The sequence below is a fragment of the Taeniopygia guttata genome, chromosome 4 (genome assembly GCF_048771995.1).
Source record: "Taeniopygia guttata chromosome 4, bTaeGut7.mat, whole genome shotgun sequence".
Lineage (NCBI taxonomy): Eukaryota > Metazoa > Chordata > Aves > Passeriformes > Estrildidae > Taeniopygia > Taeniopygia guttata.
The window spans coordinates 24,917,832-24,933,193 of record NC_133028.1 but is presented as its reverse complement, the minus strand read 5'-3'; the positions used below and the strand labels follow the sequence as shown (position 1 = coordinate 24,933,193).

Here is a 15,362-nt window from a genome sequence, read left to right as displayed (position 1 = left end):
AGAGAAATTGGGAAAAGGTAAAGGTTACGAATGTTTACTGGAACCACCCTGGGAAAATGAAGATAAATTGGCTAATGCTTGATGCTTTATTTTGTGCGTACCTCTTAGGAAAGCATGTGCTTACTGATTTTGTCTATTATTTTTTTTGGTTTTGTTTTTAAAATATTTTAATCATAATACTAAATTGGTATTTGGTATTAAATCATATCTCTTATTGTGAAAACATATAGGTTGCTAGAATGTTTTCTTTAGTTTTCCCTTCTTAATTTTTTTTCTGAAAAATTCCCTGCCTCACTGACATTGAATTCCAGTTTAAGAAATTAGAATGCAGTATATAATAGAATGATAAAGTAACTGACTAAAGTCATGCCAACTTGTTAGTCGAACTGGTTTGAGAGGCTCCATATGAAACAGATTTCAGAATATGTCATTACAGGAACATTGAGGTGCCCTTCACAGAAAATCTTGAATTTGAAAGAAAAGCTGGGATGGGTTTCTGAGCAAAGATTAAATAAATGATAGGAATATGTTTTTATTTATTTTTCTATGAAATTCACTGGTCATTAGCTGCATTGTATGTCTATAGTTTGCAACAATGTTTTTTAGTTTGGTTTTGGGACTCTGCCTTGATTTTCTGTTTCAGAAAATAGAACTAAGCCACTTTCTCCTGTTTTCAAACAAATGTGTTTGCACTTAACATATTCCAGCCAATAATTTAGCTACTTGTTACTCTCTTTCTCCACAATTTTTTTATTGTGGAATATCAAGTCAGCTGTTGGACGGTCAGGCAAAATATCCAGGAATTCTTTTTTTCTTTTTGCTACATTTTTTCCTATCCTTATTGATGGTTTATTGGAATATGTGTGATGCAGTTTATAAAGAGAAACAATTGTATTAGATGGTATCTGCCTCTCTTTCTTTCACAGCTTTCCAGTAAATAAAAAAGCAATCCACTGACCTGTTTTGAAGTCTGACTTTAACTGAACTGTTCATGACAATGAAACATATTGAGGATTTTATTTAACCCCCTTCAGCAGCTGTTCCTGCTTTGTTTAAAGTAATTGTTTTTATATATTAAATGACTTCCACTCAGGCAATGACTCTGTTTGTCAGTAGTCTCAGTTTGTGCCCTGCCTGGCCCTTTGATGGTAATCTCTGATTAGTCACACTGTTCCCAGCCTTTGGAGTTTGTTACGATCTTTAACAGAGGAAAGAGATAGAGGAGGATTGAAGTTATCTGTAAATAATTAGGCAGGTGGGCACGTCATGCCAGCTGTGAAAAAAAAGTACTCAGCAATTTAACCAAATGCCAAATATGAGCCAACATGTGCCATTGTTCTTGGACCCTGTGAGGCTAAATATGAATAAGCATGCATTCTGCTATGGCTGTGACTAACAAAGCCATAGATGGGTTCCACTTTATTCTGCATGGCTATTTTGCCATTAGTTTAATTTGAAAGAGAAGGTAGAAACCAATTTTTATGGTTGCATGATGGCATTAAATGGTGAGTCACATGAAAGACTAGTAGAAGAGATAGGAGTGTTAATTTTAAATTTTGTAAAAAAAACAAGGAAAGCAAGATAGTTGGCTAGAAAGATTTGTTGCGCTAAAAGAATATTGTATAAATCTTGTAGCTGTTGTGCTTGCTTATGCTATCTCTCAAAAAAGAAAGGGCTTTTACTAATCTTGTTTCAGAAATAAAGTACTCAGAAAAGACAGTATGGTGATTTTTCTACCTAATTTTTAATAAATTTTAGGGACCCAGATTTTCCCTTCTTAAAAAGAAATGGGAAATATTTTGGGCTAAACATGTGATCATATGTAAGATGCATTTTATGAAAAATTATTTGCCACCTCAGGATGTGTTATGTACCCTCAAACACAGAGAGGTCTCAGGGAGGCATAGGATAAATAGATATGCTGAAGAAGTAGGTAGTAATGTCACCGAGGCAGATGGTAGAAGTGGAATTAGTGTTCTTGGGTGAAATCAGAACCCTGTCTCTGGGTACCTGCTGAAGAGCAGGGTGAGCTGCTGCTGCCACCCACCATGAGGCTGCAAGTCGGTGTCTTTCAGATGGGATGAGTGGTAGGATTATGGCTGTAGCTGGCTGATTAGAGAGGGAGAGGGAGAAGGATATGTCTGAGTGCAGAAGTGTGAGCTTATCAATGGAGGACAAGTCTCTTCAGGTGTGTTACAAGAGGCTAGCACTTGGATCGCATTTGACATTCAGCAAGACACTTGAAAACAAGACTTTACTAATTTTCTGGTGTTAAATTATTGTGTACTGGATTATTTTTGAACAGGTTTAAATGTACTGCGAAGAATTGTTCTTGGGGGGGTTGTTTGTGGTTTTCTTAAGAACTCCTCTAATATATGCTGTTTTCATCTGAGATAGAACTAATTTTCTACTAAGTAGCTGGCGCAGTGCTGCTGTTTGGATTTAACAGGATAGAAACTTGCATATTTAATACTGAAAGGAAAAGAATACGAGCATCTGAGTCCACTGAGGCCACTCCCTTGTTTTTTGTGTTCAAAATAATCTTTTTTTTATTCCAATTTTTTAGGGTGGTTGATATTTTATGACAAGCTGTGTTTTCTTGCTTGGATGGATTTGACTATAATGACTGATAATTTTTTTTCTCAAACCAGGCATTGCTACTGTGAAGTGATTGCTTTGAGTAGCAGCTTCAAACTCAGATGATCTTCACTTTTCGTACATTTTATCATGTCTGTTGATTTCACTCACTTCTTTTTTTCTTTCTCCTATTTGTATTGTATAGGCAATGCGTAAATCTTTGCTCATTCTGTCCCATTAAAGCCCATTAAAACACTTCTCTGGTGCACTGCCTTGGGCTCTTCTTTATACTAGAGAAAGGCAAGTTTCATTTTCAGTAATCACTACAAATGAGCACAGAAAGCTGAATTTTAAGGTTAAACAGTTCCAGGGTTTTCACAGGTATCTGGAATTCTGTTAACATAAAAAAAAAAAGTAGGTCAAGGACTTGTTTTGACATTCAGAATCTTCTTCTGATGGCACTGACTCTCAAGAAATATGCAGAGTTTTAGAACAAAGTCACCTTAAAACTGCATTTTTATAGTATTTTTGGTCTCTGTCTCTCCACTGTTTTCCTCATGCATTAGTTGTTCATACCTTTGGAAAACACTGAGTTGCACAGTTCAGGTGGTAATTCATCTGCCACACATCACAGAGCAAGAGGAAACCTCCCTTTAGTATATCTGTTTCCAGAATTTGTACTTCTCCCATTTGGAGACGTGGGAAAATTAAGAGAGATTAAGATAGTCCTGGAATATCTGCCTTGGTACTTCTCAAGGACGAAGTGCCAAATTTCTCAAACTTTCCTAAGAGATGGGTGCTATCAGTTGCTGAAACTCATGAGGAATCTGTAACTTGTACAGTTGGCTGCTGTGATTGCTTAAAAGGAAAATGAACAAAAAAATCCACTACAATCAATGAAGCCTTCAGCTTTAATTTAAAACCAGAATTGATTGCACTGTGCATTTTTATTGACCAAGTAAGCTAGTACTAACCCCTTTAGCTCAAGCAAGAGTGTGAACAGTCTCCTCCTCACTTTTGCCTGTGCATTCAACCCGTAACTGAGAGGTGAACAACCAACACCAAGTGTTTCAGCCTGGTCTCCAGCTCTTTCCCTGCAGGGAAGCTGCTCATTGAAGCCCTCATGGGGCAGCTGTGTAGGAAAGATCACATCTGCCATCAGGAAGTGAGACTGTTGCCACTAAGGTTGGAGTATGGTCTAGAGCTCTGACCACATGGAGAAGTGCTTCTTTATCCCTTTGTCTGAAGTGCAGAAACAACTGTCTGGATTCTTCAAAAAGCAGAATTCTTTTATGCATCTGGATTGAGATCTCTCTCAAGTTTTACTGTATCAAGAAGTATTTCATAAAATGGGGTTGCCTTTTATCTATTTATTTTGTTTTTCACCTTTCTTTTCTGGCCATAAGTCTACAGATGAATTTGATTTTCTATTACAGAAGGAGCTTCCTTGAGGCTTTAATAAGTAAAGTGGAATTTCTTTAGGGAAATTTCCTTCTTGATTATGATTATGTATGCTTTTGTGGGTATGTTGGTATGTGTGTGAGGCAGATGGTAATGGCTAGTTCTGCAAACTGCCATGTTTAATTTCCACATACTCATGAATTCTTCATAATCTGAAATTTCTTGAAAAATGTTAAATTGTCTGTTGAAAAGTTTGGGGGAAAAAACGGAAAGCTTGCTTTGTTTGGTTCTTAAGAATATAGAATATCTGTCTTAACATAGTCTAACCCTGAAGTACTAAGGTTGCCCTTAAATTTCTGTCCAGGGCCCCCAGAGGTGATTGCACTGTGTGGGAACCTCCAAGTTACACTCCCATCACATATCTTCTTCCTGAAGTAATCAGTGTGTGTCAGGGGAGAGGAGGTAGCGACAGAAGGCTGTGTGCATCTTTTGTCTCTCATTCTGGGTTCACTGGCTGCTGTCTGCTATGCAAATGGTAATACAAAAGAGAATAGAGGAAGCTGCTTCGGATTTGTATATGAGTCAAAAAACAGTTGGCTTTCAGACGTTGGTAAATGTAAACACAGATATGGTTGTTTCTCTGTTTTTAGGAATACACTATAGATATAATTTTTGCCCAGACTTGGTATGACAGTCGTCTAAAATTTAACAGCTCAATGAAGGTGCTCATGCTTAATAGCAATATGGTTGGAAAAATCTGGATTCCAGACACTTTCTTCCGGAACTCAAGGAAATCTGATGCTCACTGGATTACAACTCCAAATCGTTTGCTTCGAATCTGGAGTGATGGAAGAGTATTATACACTTTAAGGTGAGTTTTTATTATTTGGGTAGAAAAATAATCAAAACCCTGCTATGACCAGGAATATGAAAATAATGAATATGAATCAAATTCCTGACATCTCTTTTGTTATGGACCATAGGAATTTGCAAGGAATTGATTAAACAAGAAATTTAAAAAATCATTTGATCATGAGAAAGATTAAATTCGTAGTATTGAAATATAATGCAGAGATAATTGCCTAAGGACAACTGAAGGTGATAGCAAATTTTGATCTTATTTAGGTGCAGGCAAGATTTAAAAAAGGATGCTATATAGTATATAGCATTGTGGTGGTCTGTCATTAATATACTGCAGATAAATTCTTTTTGGTCAAAATACTTCATAATCTAATTTCCACCAAATTATATTCTGTAAGTAAATTATTAAATGCTTCAAATAATAAAAATTATAAGAAGTTTGATTAAAGCTAAGGCCCCAGTCCTGCATGTACTTCTTAACATAACTACACTTGTAAGCTATTAAAATCAACAGATCTTTTCATCCAAAATAGGCATAAACAAACATGGTTTTGGTAATTCTCCTTGGCAAATGGGAGATACATGTGCTGCTTTTAAGCTTAAGGCTATCTGTACTGTTTTGAGCCACTTTTCAAAAAGTTCTTGAATGGCCATAGTCTGCAGAAAGTATTTTAGAATCATCTCTTGTCATATTTTCTAAATATGCTGAACAAATCTTGTAATAAGTCAGAAGCTGATCAAGAAGTAGTCTATGCAGAGGATGTCATAAATATTATTTTGCTCTTAAGAGTTTATTTATTTGTTTATTTATTTATTTAAAACAAAAAGTGGCACTTTTAATTACTTTCTTCTCAATCATTTATGCTGTGTTCATATGAAATATATGTTGTATGAACAATGTATAAATTTTTCATGTATCAAATGTAAGAAGAATTAGAATGCTTTTAAAGGATTCTCTTTGAATTTTTTCTTAGTATGCATCATTTGAGAGCATACAGACATCTCTGAAGAGCACTTTTTAAATGGCTTATTATGCCAGTTGGTGTTTATGAAAATCTCTAGAGAGCCCCTTCTGTTGACATGCTAATTTTTTTTTCTAATTAGCAATTGTAGAGTCATACTTGGACTGTACCCTTTCATTGTCCATTTATTTTCAATGAAAATATTCTTCTAAAGAGATTCAAAGTAACAGAAGGAAATAAATATAAGCAAAAAATCATGTGAGCCCTCATGAGCAATAGGTTAGAATTACTGTGAATTACTGTGTCAGAGAATGAGAAATAAAGTGCAACGAGCTGGTAACTGAACAGCAGAGCAGGCTTTCACCCTGCACTGCGATACACAAACATCTGTACGGGTGAGGATATGGCCTGAATTTGACCTAAGGTAAAACAACGTTGAGAGGTTCATATCAGGCTTATTGAAGGAACAATAATATGATCTGACAGTGCTCCAGATTCATCGGCTCCCCTGTATAACCACTCTTTCCTTGTCAGTAATTTAGGGGGCAGATGTGGTGAAAATGTTAACCAGCCTTACAGAATCTCCTCTGGGGGTGGCCCGTTGTCTGCCCATAGCACCATCAGTGATTCCATATCTAGTTGTGGTGCCTTTAACACAAGGCTCAGCTTGTTTTCTTTTTCTATGCATGTTTAACTATCCAAAAATTGAAAGTGGAAAGTAAATGCAATAAATGCATAGATCATAGTTGACAAATTTGAAAAGCATCTCCATAGCGATGCAAGTATTCTGCTTGAAAGTGTGGAGAAGTCTTTTTTCCTCTCTCCCACAGTGTATGCTAAGAAGTGCACTTTTCCTTATAAACCTTTTGTCAGGTCATAGTGGCAGTTTGTGTAGAATAAATACTTTGTTCAGAGACTTGTAAAACTATCTGGCAGCATGTCTCAGAGTATTTTCCTATCTCTTGTCTAATATGCAAGCATTGCACACAGTCAGGTATGCAAGGGCAATTTTTAGAGCTGATTTTGGAAGACATTCTGCCTTTCTATACAGTGTTGCCAACAAAGGAGGAGGTATTTTAAATGCAAAGAAGTCAGTTTGAAGTCTAGCCCCTTCCTTTGGCTTACTAGTAAAAGATAGCAGAACTGGGTTTTGCACTTATTGCTTGGACGTCCTGTGGAAATCTGTGATAGCATTTTCAAATGCAGAAAGTGATTTATGAGTCTTAAATCAGTTCTAAAATTTTTATAAGTTGTCAATTATTTGAATGTCTTAGACATTAAATAGGGAGAAACATAGTTTGCTTTTTCATATCCAAATACTGTTTTCAGCAGAACTGCTTCCATGAGTATAGAGCAAGTGCAATGTGCCCCAAGATTTTTCTCTTATGTAAAACCACCAGACACAACGATGCCAAATGCAATTTGACTTGATAAGTGTGTTCTGCAAAAACTTCCTTTTTATGCTGTCATAAGCTCCTCTCCTTCCCCTGTCTTCAGACCCTAATTTTTATCCCCTATTTTTTTGTAGAGCTGAGAAGTGCCCCCAGATCAATTGAAATTTTGGAAATGACTAGAAATACCAATTGAAACAACAGAGATCCTCAAGTTGCATCCACTGATAATTCCTGTTTTGTTCTTTGGTGCTAATGCTGGGTGTTGTTTTTCTGATACCCAGGAGGCTATTCATAATATCCATTAATTGACAAAATTTATTTCTGTGCATGTTCTTTACTATGTAGTTTGAAGTGTCTGAATTCTTGAATATAACTTAGTTTCTTTTTTTTTTTTTTTCACCTTCCTTTTCTAATTAGGTTGACAATTAATGCTGAATGTTATCTTCAGCTTCATAATTTTCCTATGGATGAACACTCCTGTCCTCTGGAGTTTTCAAGCTGTATGTGGTAGAACACTTTTTTGTCCTCTTTACATTCAGGCTTTAAATGTACTTAAATTTTTGGCATCAGGAGAGCAAATGTTTACTTTTTAAAGCCTTGTGGCAAAAGAAAGTACTGACCATTCATGTTTTGACTAGATTTATTGCATTATTTAATAAACTAATGAATGACTTTAATCACTTGTATTTTTTGTGACTTTAAAAATTGTCTTTTTGCTTAGGTTTCTAATACAGTGCCTAATCCAATTAATGGAAATGCACTGTCCTGGAAAAACTTTATTTTCTTATGCCTGCAAGACTTGACAACTTTGAATTAGTTTCATATGATATACTTAAAAGGAAAAATAAGATATGTCTTCTTCAACTTGCTGCTGTAAATGCTGAATCATAACAATAAGTCCTTTTCCTTTCAATGGGACTTAGTTTATATGAGCAAAACCACAACCTTCAGGTTCTATTTTTTGATGCAAATTATGTTTAAAAAAAAATAAATTCCTAGGCAATTGTGCTATTGTAATCATACAATCATTAAGGTTGGAGAAAAACTCCAGTATCATCAAGCCCAACTGACTTGAACTTGTCCAGGCTGAACACCAACTTCTCAACTAAACCATAGAACGAAGTGCCGTGCCCAGTAGTTTTGTACTTTGTTTGCACAATGTCTGTACTTCTAAGCTCTTTTTGATAATTTAACAAAAATGTAATGACATTTATGTTTTAATAGTGATGATTCTGAGCCAGTTTTTTTAACTGGAGTTTGAGAATACTACTTAGATATTTTCTAAACATTTGTATTTACACAGTTTTTGATTGAGCTTACATTTACCTAGGCTTAAAATTGAGGCCATTTATTTTGTGGTTAAATTTTAAGTGTGTCAGAAGAACCATAGATTGTGTCCGATGCACTGTATGTACAGCCCTGATTTAGTTTATGAGTAACTTCAGAGATCAGAAAACATTCTTTGGTACATTCTATGGCTGAATGTTTGGTTTGTTTTGTTTCATTCTAGATGGATATCCCAGAAATGAAATTGAATACAAATGGAAGAAAACATCTGTTGAAGTGGCAGATCCAAAATACTGGAGATTGTATCAGTTTGCATTTGTGGGGCTACGAAATACAACTGAAATTTCTCATACCTTGTCTGGTAAGGCAAAGTGTTGAGTTTTATTTTGTGCAATATCTATCTAGATCGAGACTAACAGATGAAGATACAACTGAAAACCGTATTAGATGTCATCTAAATATTTTTTATTCTTTCTCTTAATTTTTTAGGTGATTATATTATTATGACAATATTCTTTGACCTCAGCAGACGTATGGGATATTTTACTATTCAGACATACATTCCTTGTATACTCACAGTTGTTCTTTCATGGGTGTCATTTTGGATCAATAAGGATGCAGTTCCTGCAAGGACTTCTCTGGGTAAGAACGTCTTTTTTCAGACTTGAATGATCTGGTACTCTCAAGGAATACAAATGTGCATCAGGGAGTAAATTAACCACAGTTTATTCCCCTTCAGATTGTGATGACTGGTCATTTTCTCTCCTGAACTGCAACACTGGGAGTAGGAGAATCCTGCTGTAGTTGCAGTAGTTGTAGTTGCTTCCTTAAACGGCAGTTTAACGAAGCAATGCTGAGCGTGGAAATCCTGAAGTCTTGTGGGTCTGCTGTTGTTCACATAAAAACATTTTTATTTCTGTATGGTGTTTTTTATAATTTCCAGGGACTGTCATGTGTCTGTTATTAGTCTGAGACTTAGCATCATGGAACAAATTAAGTCATACTACATAACCAAAAATGGAGAAAATCCGGTTTAGTTTTTTTGTTGGGCTTTTGTGTTGTTTGCATTGTTTTTTGGTTGGTTTGTGTTTGTTTGTTTGTGTTTGGGGGGTTGTTTGTTTGGCTTTTTTTTAGTAGAATGATTCAATTATTCTTTAATACCCAGGATATGATATAAAATTTGCAACCAAATTTGCACTTCAAGAAGTTACGCCTATAATTCACAAAAACCCCTGTTTTTATTACAGACAGTACTCAAGTGGGTTGCAAGTTCAAATACAAAGATTCTGTGTTAGCTTCTGTGTTCTAATACAAATTCTGTGTTAGTGTCATCTTGGCTGACCTGTTTAGCATGGTGTCAGTCTGCTAAGTTTGACTATTTAGGATTCATGTGCTGCCCTGGAGGAAAGCTGTAGTCCCCACATGAAGCCTGATAAACAGGTACACGGAGTGCACAGGACGCAGCTTCGAGCTTAGCAGGGACAGATGCTTATAGAAGAACTAGTGACAGCAGTCTGACCTATTCTGGGGGAAAGGTCAAGAGCTGAGAGTTGTATCTTAGGAAGTTAGAGACGTGAGTTAATTTTCCTCATCAGTTGTATTGTTCCCACCCTACACCATTCCCATCCTACAAGATCATTTGCTACCAGAAGCATGAGCCCATAATTTAGCTCCCTGCCTTTCCCACTGCACTTGTACTACCAGCAAGCCTGCCAGATTAATGAGTTAAGAGAGAAGATAAGCAAGAATGAGCATGGCTCAGTATCCTAATGAAAAGGCAAGGGAAGAAAATCTCAGTCTTGGATCCTAACTTTATGTTATTTGAAAGTGCTGCAAAATTTAGTGAAGAGAGTCTGAAATCTCAAATAAATAAGTGAAAATGACTTTTGACAGTTTTAGACCTTGATGCAGAAATGTCATCAGATTTCTGTGACTGACTAATCATTGAACATCATTGTAGATTCCTAGTTGTTTTGGTTGGTTGTTTTTGTTTTTATTAATCTTGTGCATGTAAATAACAATTTATTTGTGTATTCAAGTATTGCTTTTCAAACAAAAGGTCACACTTTAATTTTGGGCTACTATGTAAATGAATTTGCATCTCCCTGAAGCATCAAATAGAAGAAAATGTTAACACCTTATAAATGCTAAACTAATGAAAAGTGGTATAGTTGAGATTTTGAACACATGGCTATTAAGGCAAATTTTTTCTTTTAATTAGCTTGTATGTAAGTGAATCAAGGAAAACATTTTCTATTGCTTAAGATACAGTGTTGAGAGCGTATCTGGTAACTTAGACAATGAGACCAGAAAGCCGTGAATGTCATCAAATTTGATCTTTTACATCTTCTTCAGACACAGACAATTTGAAACATTATTCATTTTTCTTTTGTTTACCAAAAGCTTGCAATCATTGATAAATAATACATTTTTTATTTCTGAATGCATCGTTTTACCATTTTAATAATTCGCGCGAAGGGCCTTCCTTGTGTTTATAAAATTTGTATGCTTATTTGTACCTGTTTTTCTACTGTATTTATGTGTAAGTTTCATGTCAGATTTATAAAATTTCACAAACTTAGTGTCATTGTTTGTTCAGTGTGTGTTGAAAATAGGAGGGATTTAAAGGGAAGGTGAAATGTGCTGCTTTCTCTATGATCCCATGGAGATCCATAGGGATGGCTCCTTGCCATAGCACCAATGTATGTGGATGTAATCAGTGGCGAACCCACTGACCCCTCCTGTGGGTCAATACTTATATGGCTCATCAATTAATTAAGAGCTAACATGATTATCTTTTTTGGTCACAATATGATTTGATTACCTATACATTTCCCTCTTTCTGTCTTTTTTTTTTTTTTTTTTTTACAGGGATCACAACAGTGCTGACCATGACAACGCTGAGTACAATTGCTAGGAAGTCACTCCCAAAGGTTTCCTATGTGACAGCAATGGACCTTTTTGTTTCAGTTTGCTTTATTTTTGTGTTTGCTGCCTTGATGGAATATGGCACCTTACATTACTTTACCAGCAACAGAAAAGGGGACAAAGGAAAAGAAAAGAAGGCAAAATCTAAGCCATCAGTAAGTTTAGTCAAACAAGAAAAAAAAAATAGAGTGGTTTTTATTTTAGTATTCATTTTGAATGACTGCCTCTTAAGCAGAAAAGCTAATGTTCAAAGATAATTAGCACTAATATTTCTTTTTTTGTTTTTTCTGCAGTTGGGAGCTTGTACTAATTTTGTGTAAGTACAAGTAGTGATCAAAGGGTTTAGATGATTTCACATATATGAATGAGGACACATGAGCCTAGGGTGGAGAGTGGTTTGATATAATATTCCATGTCCTTGGTACTTCTAGAACTGCCCATGAAGTGCGTGCCCGTGGAGATGGTTCTGTAGGGGCACAGTGCTTCTGAAAACAGCACCTGGCAGAGAACCACAGCTAAAACTGTAGCAGTAAAGATAATGTGCATGGATTGAAGGTATGAGGATTTCTTTGGATCTGCATCATCTAACTTAAGTCTTACAAAACTTTGCAAAGGAAAAAATGCTTATTATTGGCCAGTATTCTGCATCTCACTACAGAAATTCTATCTTAACTCTTTTCTAAATTGGCTTCCGTGTTTCTTTCTGGTTAAATTAACCTTCTGCTTTTACAAGTTGATGTTTTTATGGTAAACCTCCACACATCTCAGGATCAAGTATTATTCAATTTTAAGAGTCTTTCTGTTTGTGTAGTAAGAATACTACAATTTCCAATGAATTTATTGTTGGAAGTCAGTTCAAATATTTAAATGTAGTGTGCAAAGTAAGAAAACATTGGAGAAAATAAGAGAAAGGAAAATGTTATAAAGCCCCTTTCCAAATCATCTCATCAAAAGATGCAGAAGCATACCCAAACCATAATACCAGTTGCCTTTTCTGGATGAAGGCTGTATACCAGCTTTGTATGAGGTGGAACAGAAATTGATATGAAATTACAGAAGTAATTGCAGTTATGGAAGTGCAGAAATCCTGTTATGAACCATATCCATTCTGCAACTCATCTCAGCAAGAACCAGGGCACCCATTCTGAGCAGCACTGCTGTGGGCCTCTCTCTTACGGGGGCACTGTGAGGCTGTTGGGGCTTGATTCCAGGGAAAGGAGAACCCTTAGGATTCACCTGGTGAGCTTCTCCAAGGGGATCAGCTGTGCATTTAGGACAAAGCTAGTGGTGACGTGTTAATACTTCTCTGTGGTGCCTTGGTCAGACATCACTCTGACCAAGACTCTCTGACTCAGAGAATCCTGCACAGTCAGGAAAACTGGAAAATGGAAAGCTCAAACCTGCTTCCTGTTAGTGGTAGAAACAAATGTGGGCATGACAGAAGGGGCAGAACGCAGGTTTGGCAAGGGGACACCTGAGTTATGAGGGTAAAAGGTAACAGAGGATGTGGGGGAATCCCAGTGTCAGCACAGCAGATTCAATTTCAGGTTGCTGCTGCAATGAGTTCTCAACAATGCTTGGTGAGCAGGGTGCTGATAGATCTGCTCTTGGCATGCACAGCCCAGAGAAGGCAAAGATATCAGGATGTACTTCTGTATTCAAACCAGGCAGATATTAAAGATCAGCTGCTGACAACTCAAAAGACACTGAAGTAGTTTGCAAGTATGCTCTATTGAATGAAATAATGCCACTTTGCAGAATCTGTTCACACATCAACCATATGTGCAATAATCTGCCAAGTGCTTTGAGATTTTCAGTGCATATGAAAATTTTAAATGCAGAATAATTATGAGATAGAAACTATGAAACTTACTGAATAAATAGTTGGAATTTGCACTAAGATTAAAATTAGCAATATAATACTAAAATACTGTTTATTTGTGTTTTACTGGGCTCTTAAACAATGCTTTTTATTTCTAAGAAGTTGAAAAAAGAAGTCTTTTTGCACAGAATTATTTAAACATATTACAGCTAAAAGATCGTACAAAAAAAGAGATTGCACAAAAAAAAGGGAAAATTAAATTTAATATACTTAGATGCAAGGATTCTAATTTCATAACAGTTTTCCTGGTGATGTTTTATGAAAAGCTGTGACTTTTCTTGCTCCAAATAAATAAAGAAGGCATCTAATTAGTTAATAAGAAGTCATACGATTACAAACAAATAATTTTCTTTTTTCTTTTTTTTTTTTCCCTTTTCTTCTTCCCCTATATTTTTGTCACAGACTTCTATTAGTTCTTTTTGACTTGTAGTTATGGATATGTAACTCAAAAAAACAGTTTAATTTTAAAATTCAGTTTAATTTCTTCTGAAAGCTCATTTACAAGTGATTTTTTTCCTTGGGAAACTTGCCTTGCATAGTTCTATTTCTACTGCAAAATGTAATGAATGGGTTACTATTCCAGGAACTGATGCCAGTAAGCCACAATAAATGATCTTGTGGAAAAAAATTGCAAGATTTTTGCAAGTGATTACAGAATTTTTATCTTAGAAAATATGTGCTGGCCTCATTCAAGAAAGGTAGTATGAATTGGCTTATGCAAATCCACATTAGTAAGGATAATGAGTTTGGGCAGGAAAGATTAAACTTAATTAGTTGTGGATCTTGTTCTGATCATAATTTACCTGAAATGAATGTATCACCTGTGCCATGATCTCCACAGACAATGACTTTCTTTTGTACTTGGATTAGTGCTATTGCAGAATAATTGGGTTTGATCCTATCAGGGTGTATTATAAATGATCTCACAATACATGCTGTTTTATCTACAATTTCAGTAGGCATATCCATAAAAAATCAGCATGTATTTCTGTATCTACATGATGTGGGTGTTTTGTTGTTTTGTTTTGGTTTTTTTCAGTTTCTTCCAATTTATATAAAGGCATTTTCTTGTGAGGTGTTGGTCTTTTTTCCTCTTTTCCCTCACATTGCCTCTTACACACATTTTATGTATTCCCTGTAGGTAGTTAAGCCTACAGGATGACTGTGTCTGCCTCTCTCCAGCCACCTCTTCAAACTTGTAATGCAGTAGCTACCTCCAGTCTGTGCTGGTGATGTGAACAGTGGAAAGCAATACTATAATTTTTTCCTTCTCCCATGGTGTTTCTGTGTGGAGGATTCCTGTTTTACCCCACTAGTAGAAGAAATCCATGCCATAAATTTTACATGGGCCAAACCAAAAGTGAGGAAATTTTTGTAAAAGCAACGTAGGTGTGAATCAGAAATAGCCATCTTTCCCTGTTTATCTGCAGCAGAATAAAGACTTTTTATAATTTCAAAAAATAAATGAACTTATTTTTCATGTTTTATAAAAATAAGCCCTCTTTGCAATGCCTCAAATTAGGATAGAAGCATGTAACTCCTGTTTCTTAGTATTGTCAGGATTTTATCATAACTGAAAAGAATAATGAGGTCCTTCAGGATGATAATTAGCTCCCTAAGTCATCATGTATAATAAGTTTTGAAACAGCAGTCTGTGTGAAACTCTCTCTGGTAGAGACACTTATTAAATAAAGCTATTTGAAAACATGGTGGATATTGCACTGCATTAACACCATCCCTTGGGATATTGGGTAAAAGGTCCCTGAAGCAAAAGAATGTCACCTTAACAATGTATAGAGGTCTGTGTACTGGCCAAAGTTATTCCCAGGAAGTGGGACAAGAGGACTTTAAAGCATAACAAGAAACTAGATGCTGGCTTCCCACTTTCCATATTTTTTTCATGAGTTTTCATTGTCTATCATATATAATTGGTTAATATTAGATTTTCTCACTGCTTCCTTTCCTGCTGTTTTATGCCCTTACAAGAAAAAATATGAAGAATGTAGAAAAGAGAGAACACAATATAAGAGTAGGGTTAATGTAACCCTTCTCTTTGGTCTGAAGATCTTA

At 35.8% G+C, this 15,362-nt stretch overlaps 1 protein-coding gene across 4 annotated transcripts in view; it reads left to right on the top strand.

Moving 5' to 3' along the window:
• Positions 1 to 15,362, top strand: part of GABRG1 (gamma-aminobutyric acid type A receptor subunit gamma1) — a 58,242-nt gene that overhangs the window by 32,590 nt on the left and 10,290 nt on the right. For 2 of the 4 annotated variants that reach the window (XM_030270995.4, XM_072928137.1), the window contains exons 4-8: positions 4,629 to 4,849; positions 7,613 to 7,695; positions 8,706 to 8,843; positions 8,972 to 9,124; positions 11,354 to 11,565. In XM_030270995.4, the coding sequence (XP_030126855.1) occupies positions 4,629 to 4,849; positions 7,613 to 7,695; positions 8,706 to 8,843; positions 8,972 to 9,124; positions 11,354 to 11,565 (807 nt within the window). Of the gene's footprint in view, positions 1 to 4,342; positions 4,514 to 4,628; positions 4,850 to 7,612; positions 7,696 to 8,705; positions 8,844 to 8,971; positions 9,125 to 11,353; positions 11,566 to 11,703; positions 11,727 to 15,362 lie in introns of all 4 variants that reach the window. The other 2 variants (XM_072928139.1, XM_072928138.1) reach the window with 2 other exon arrangements.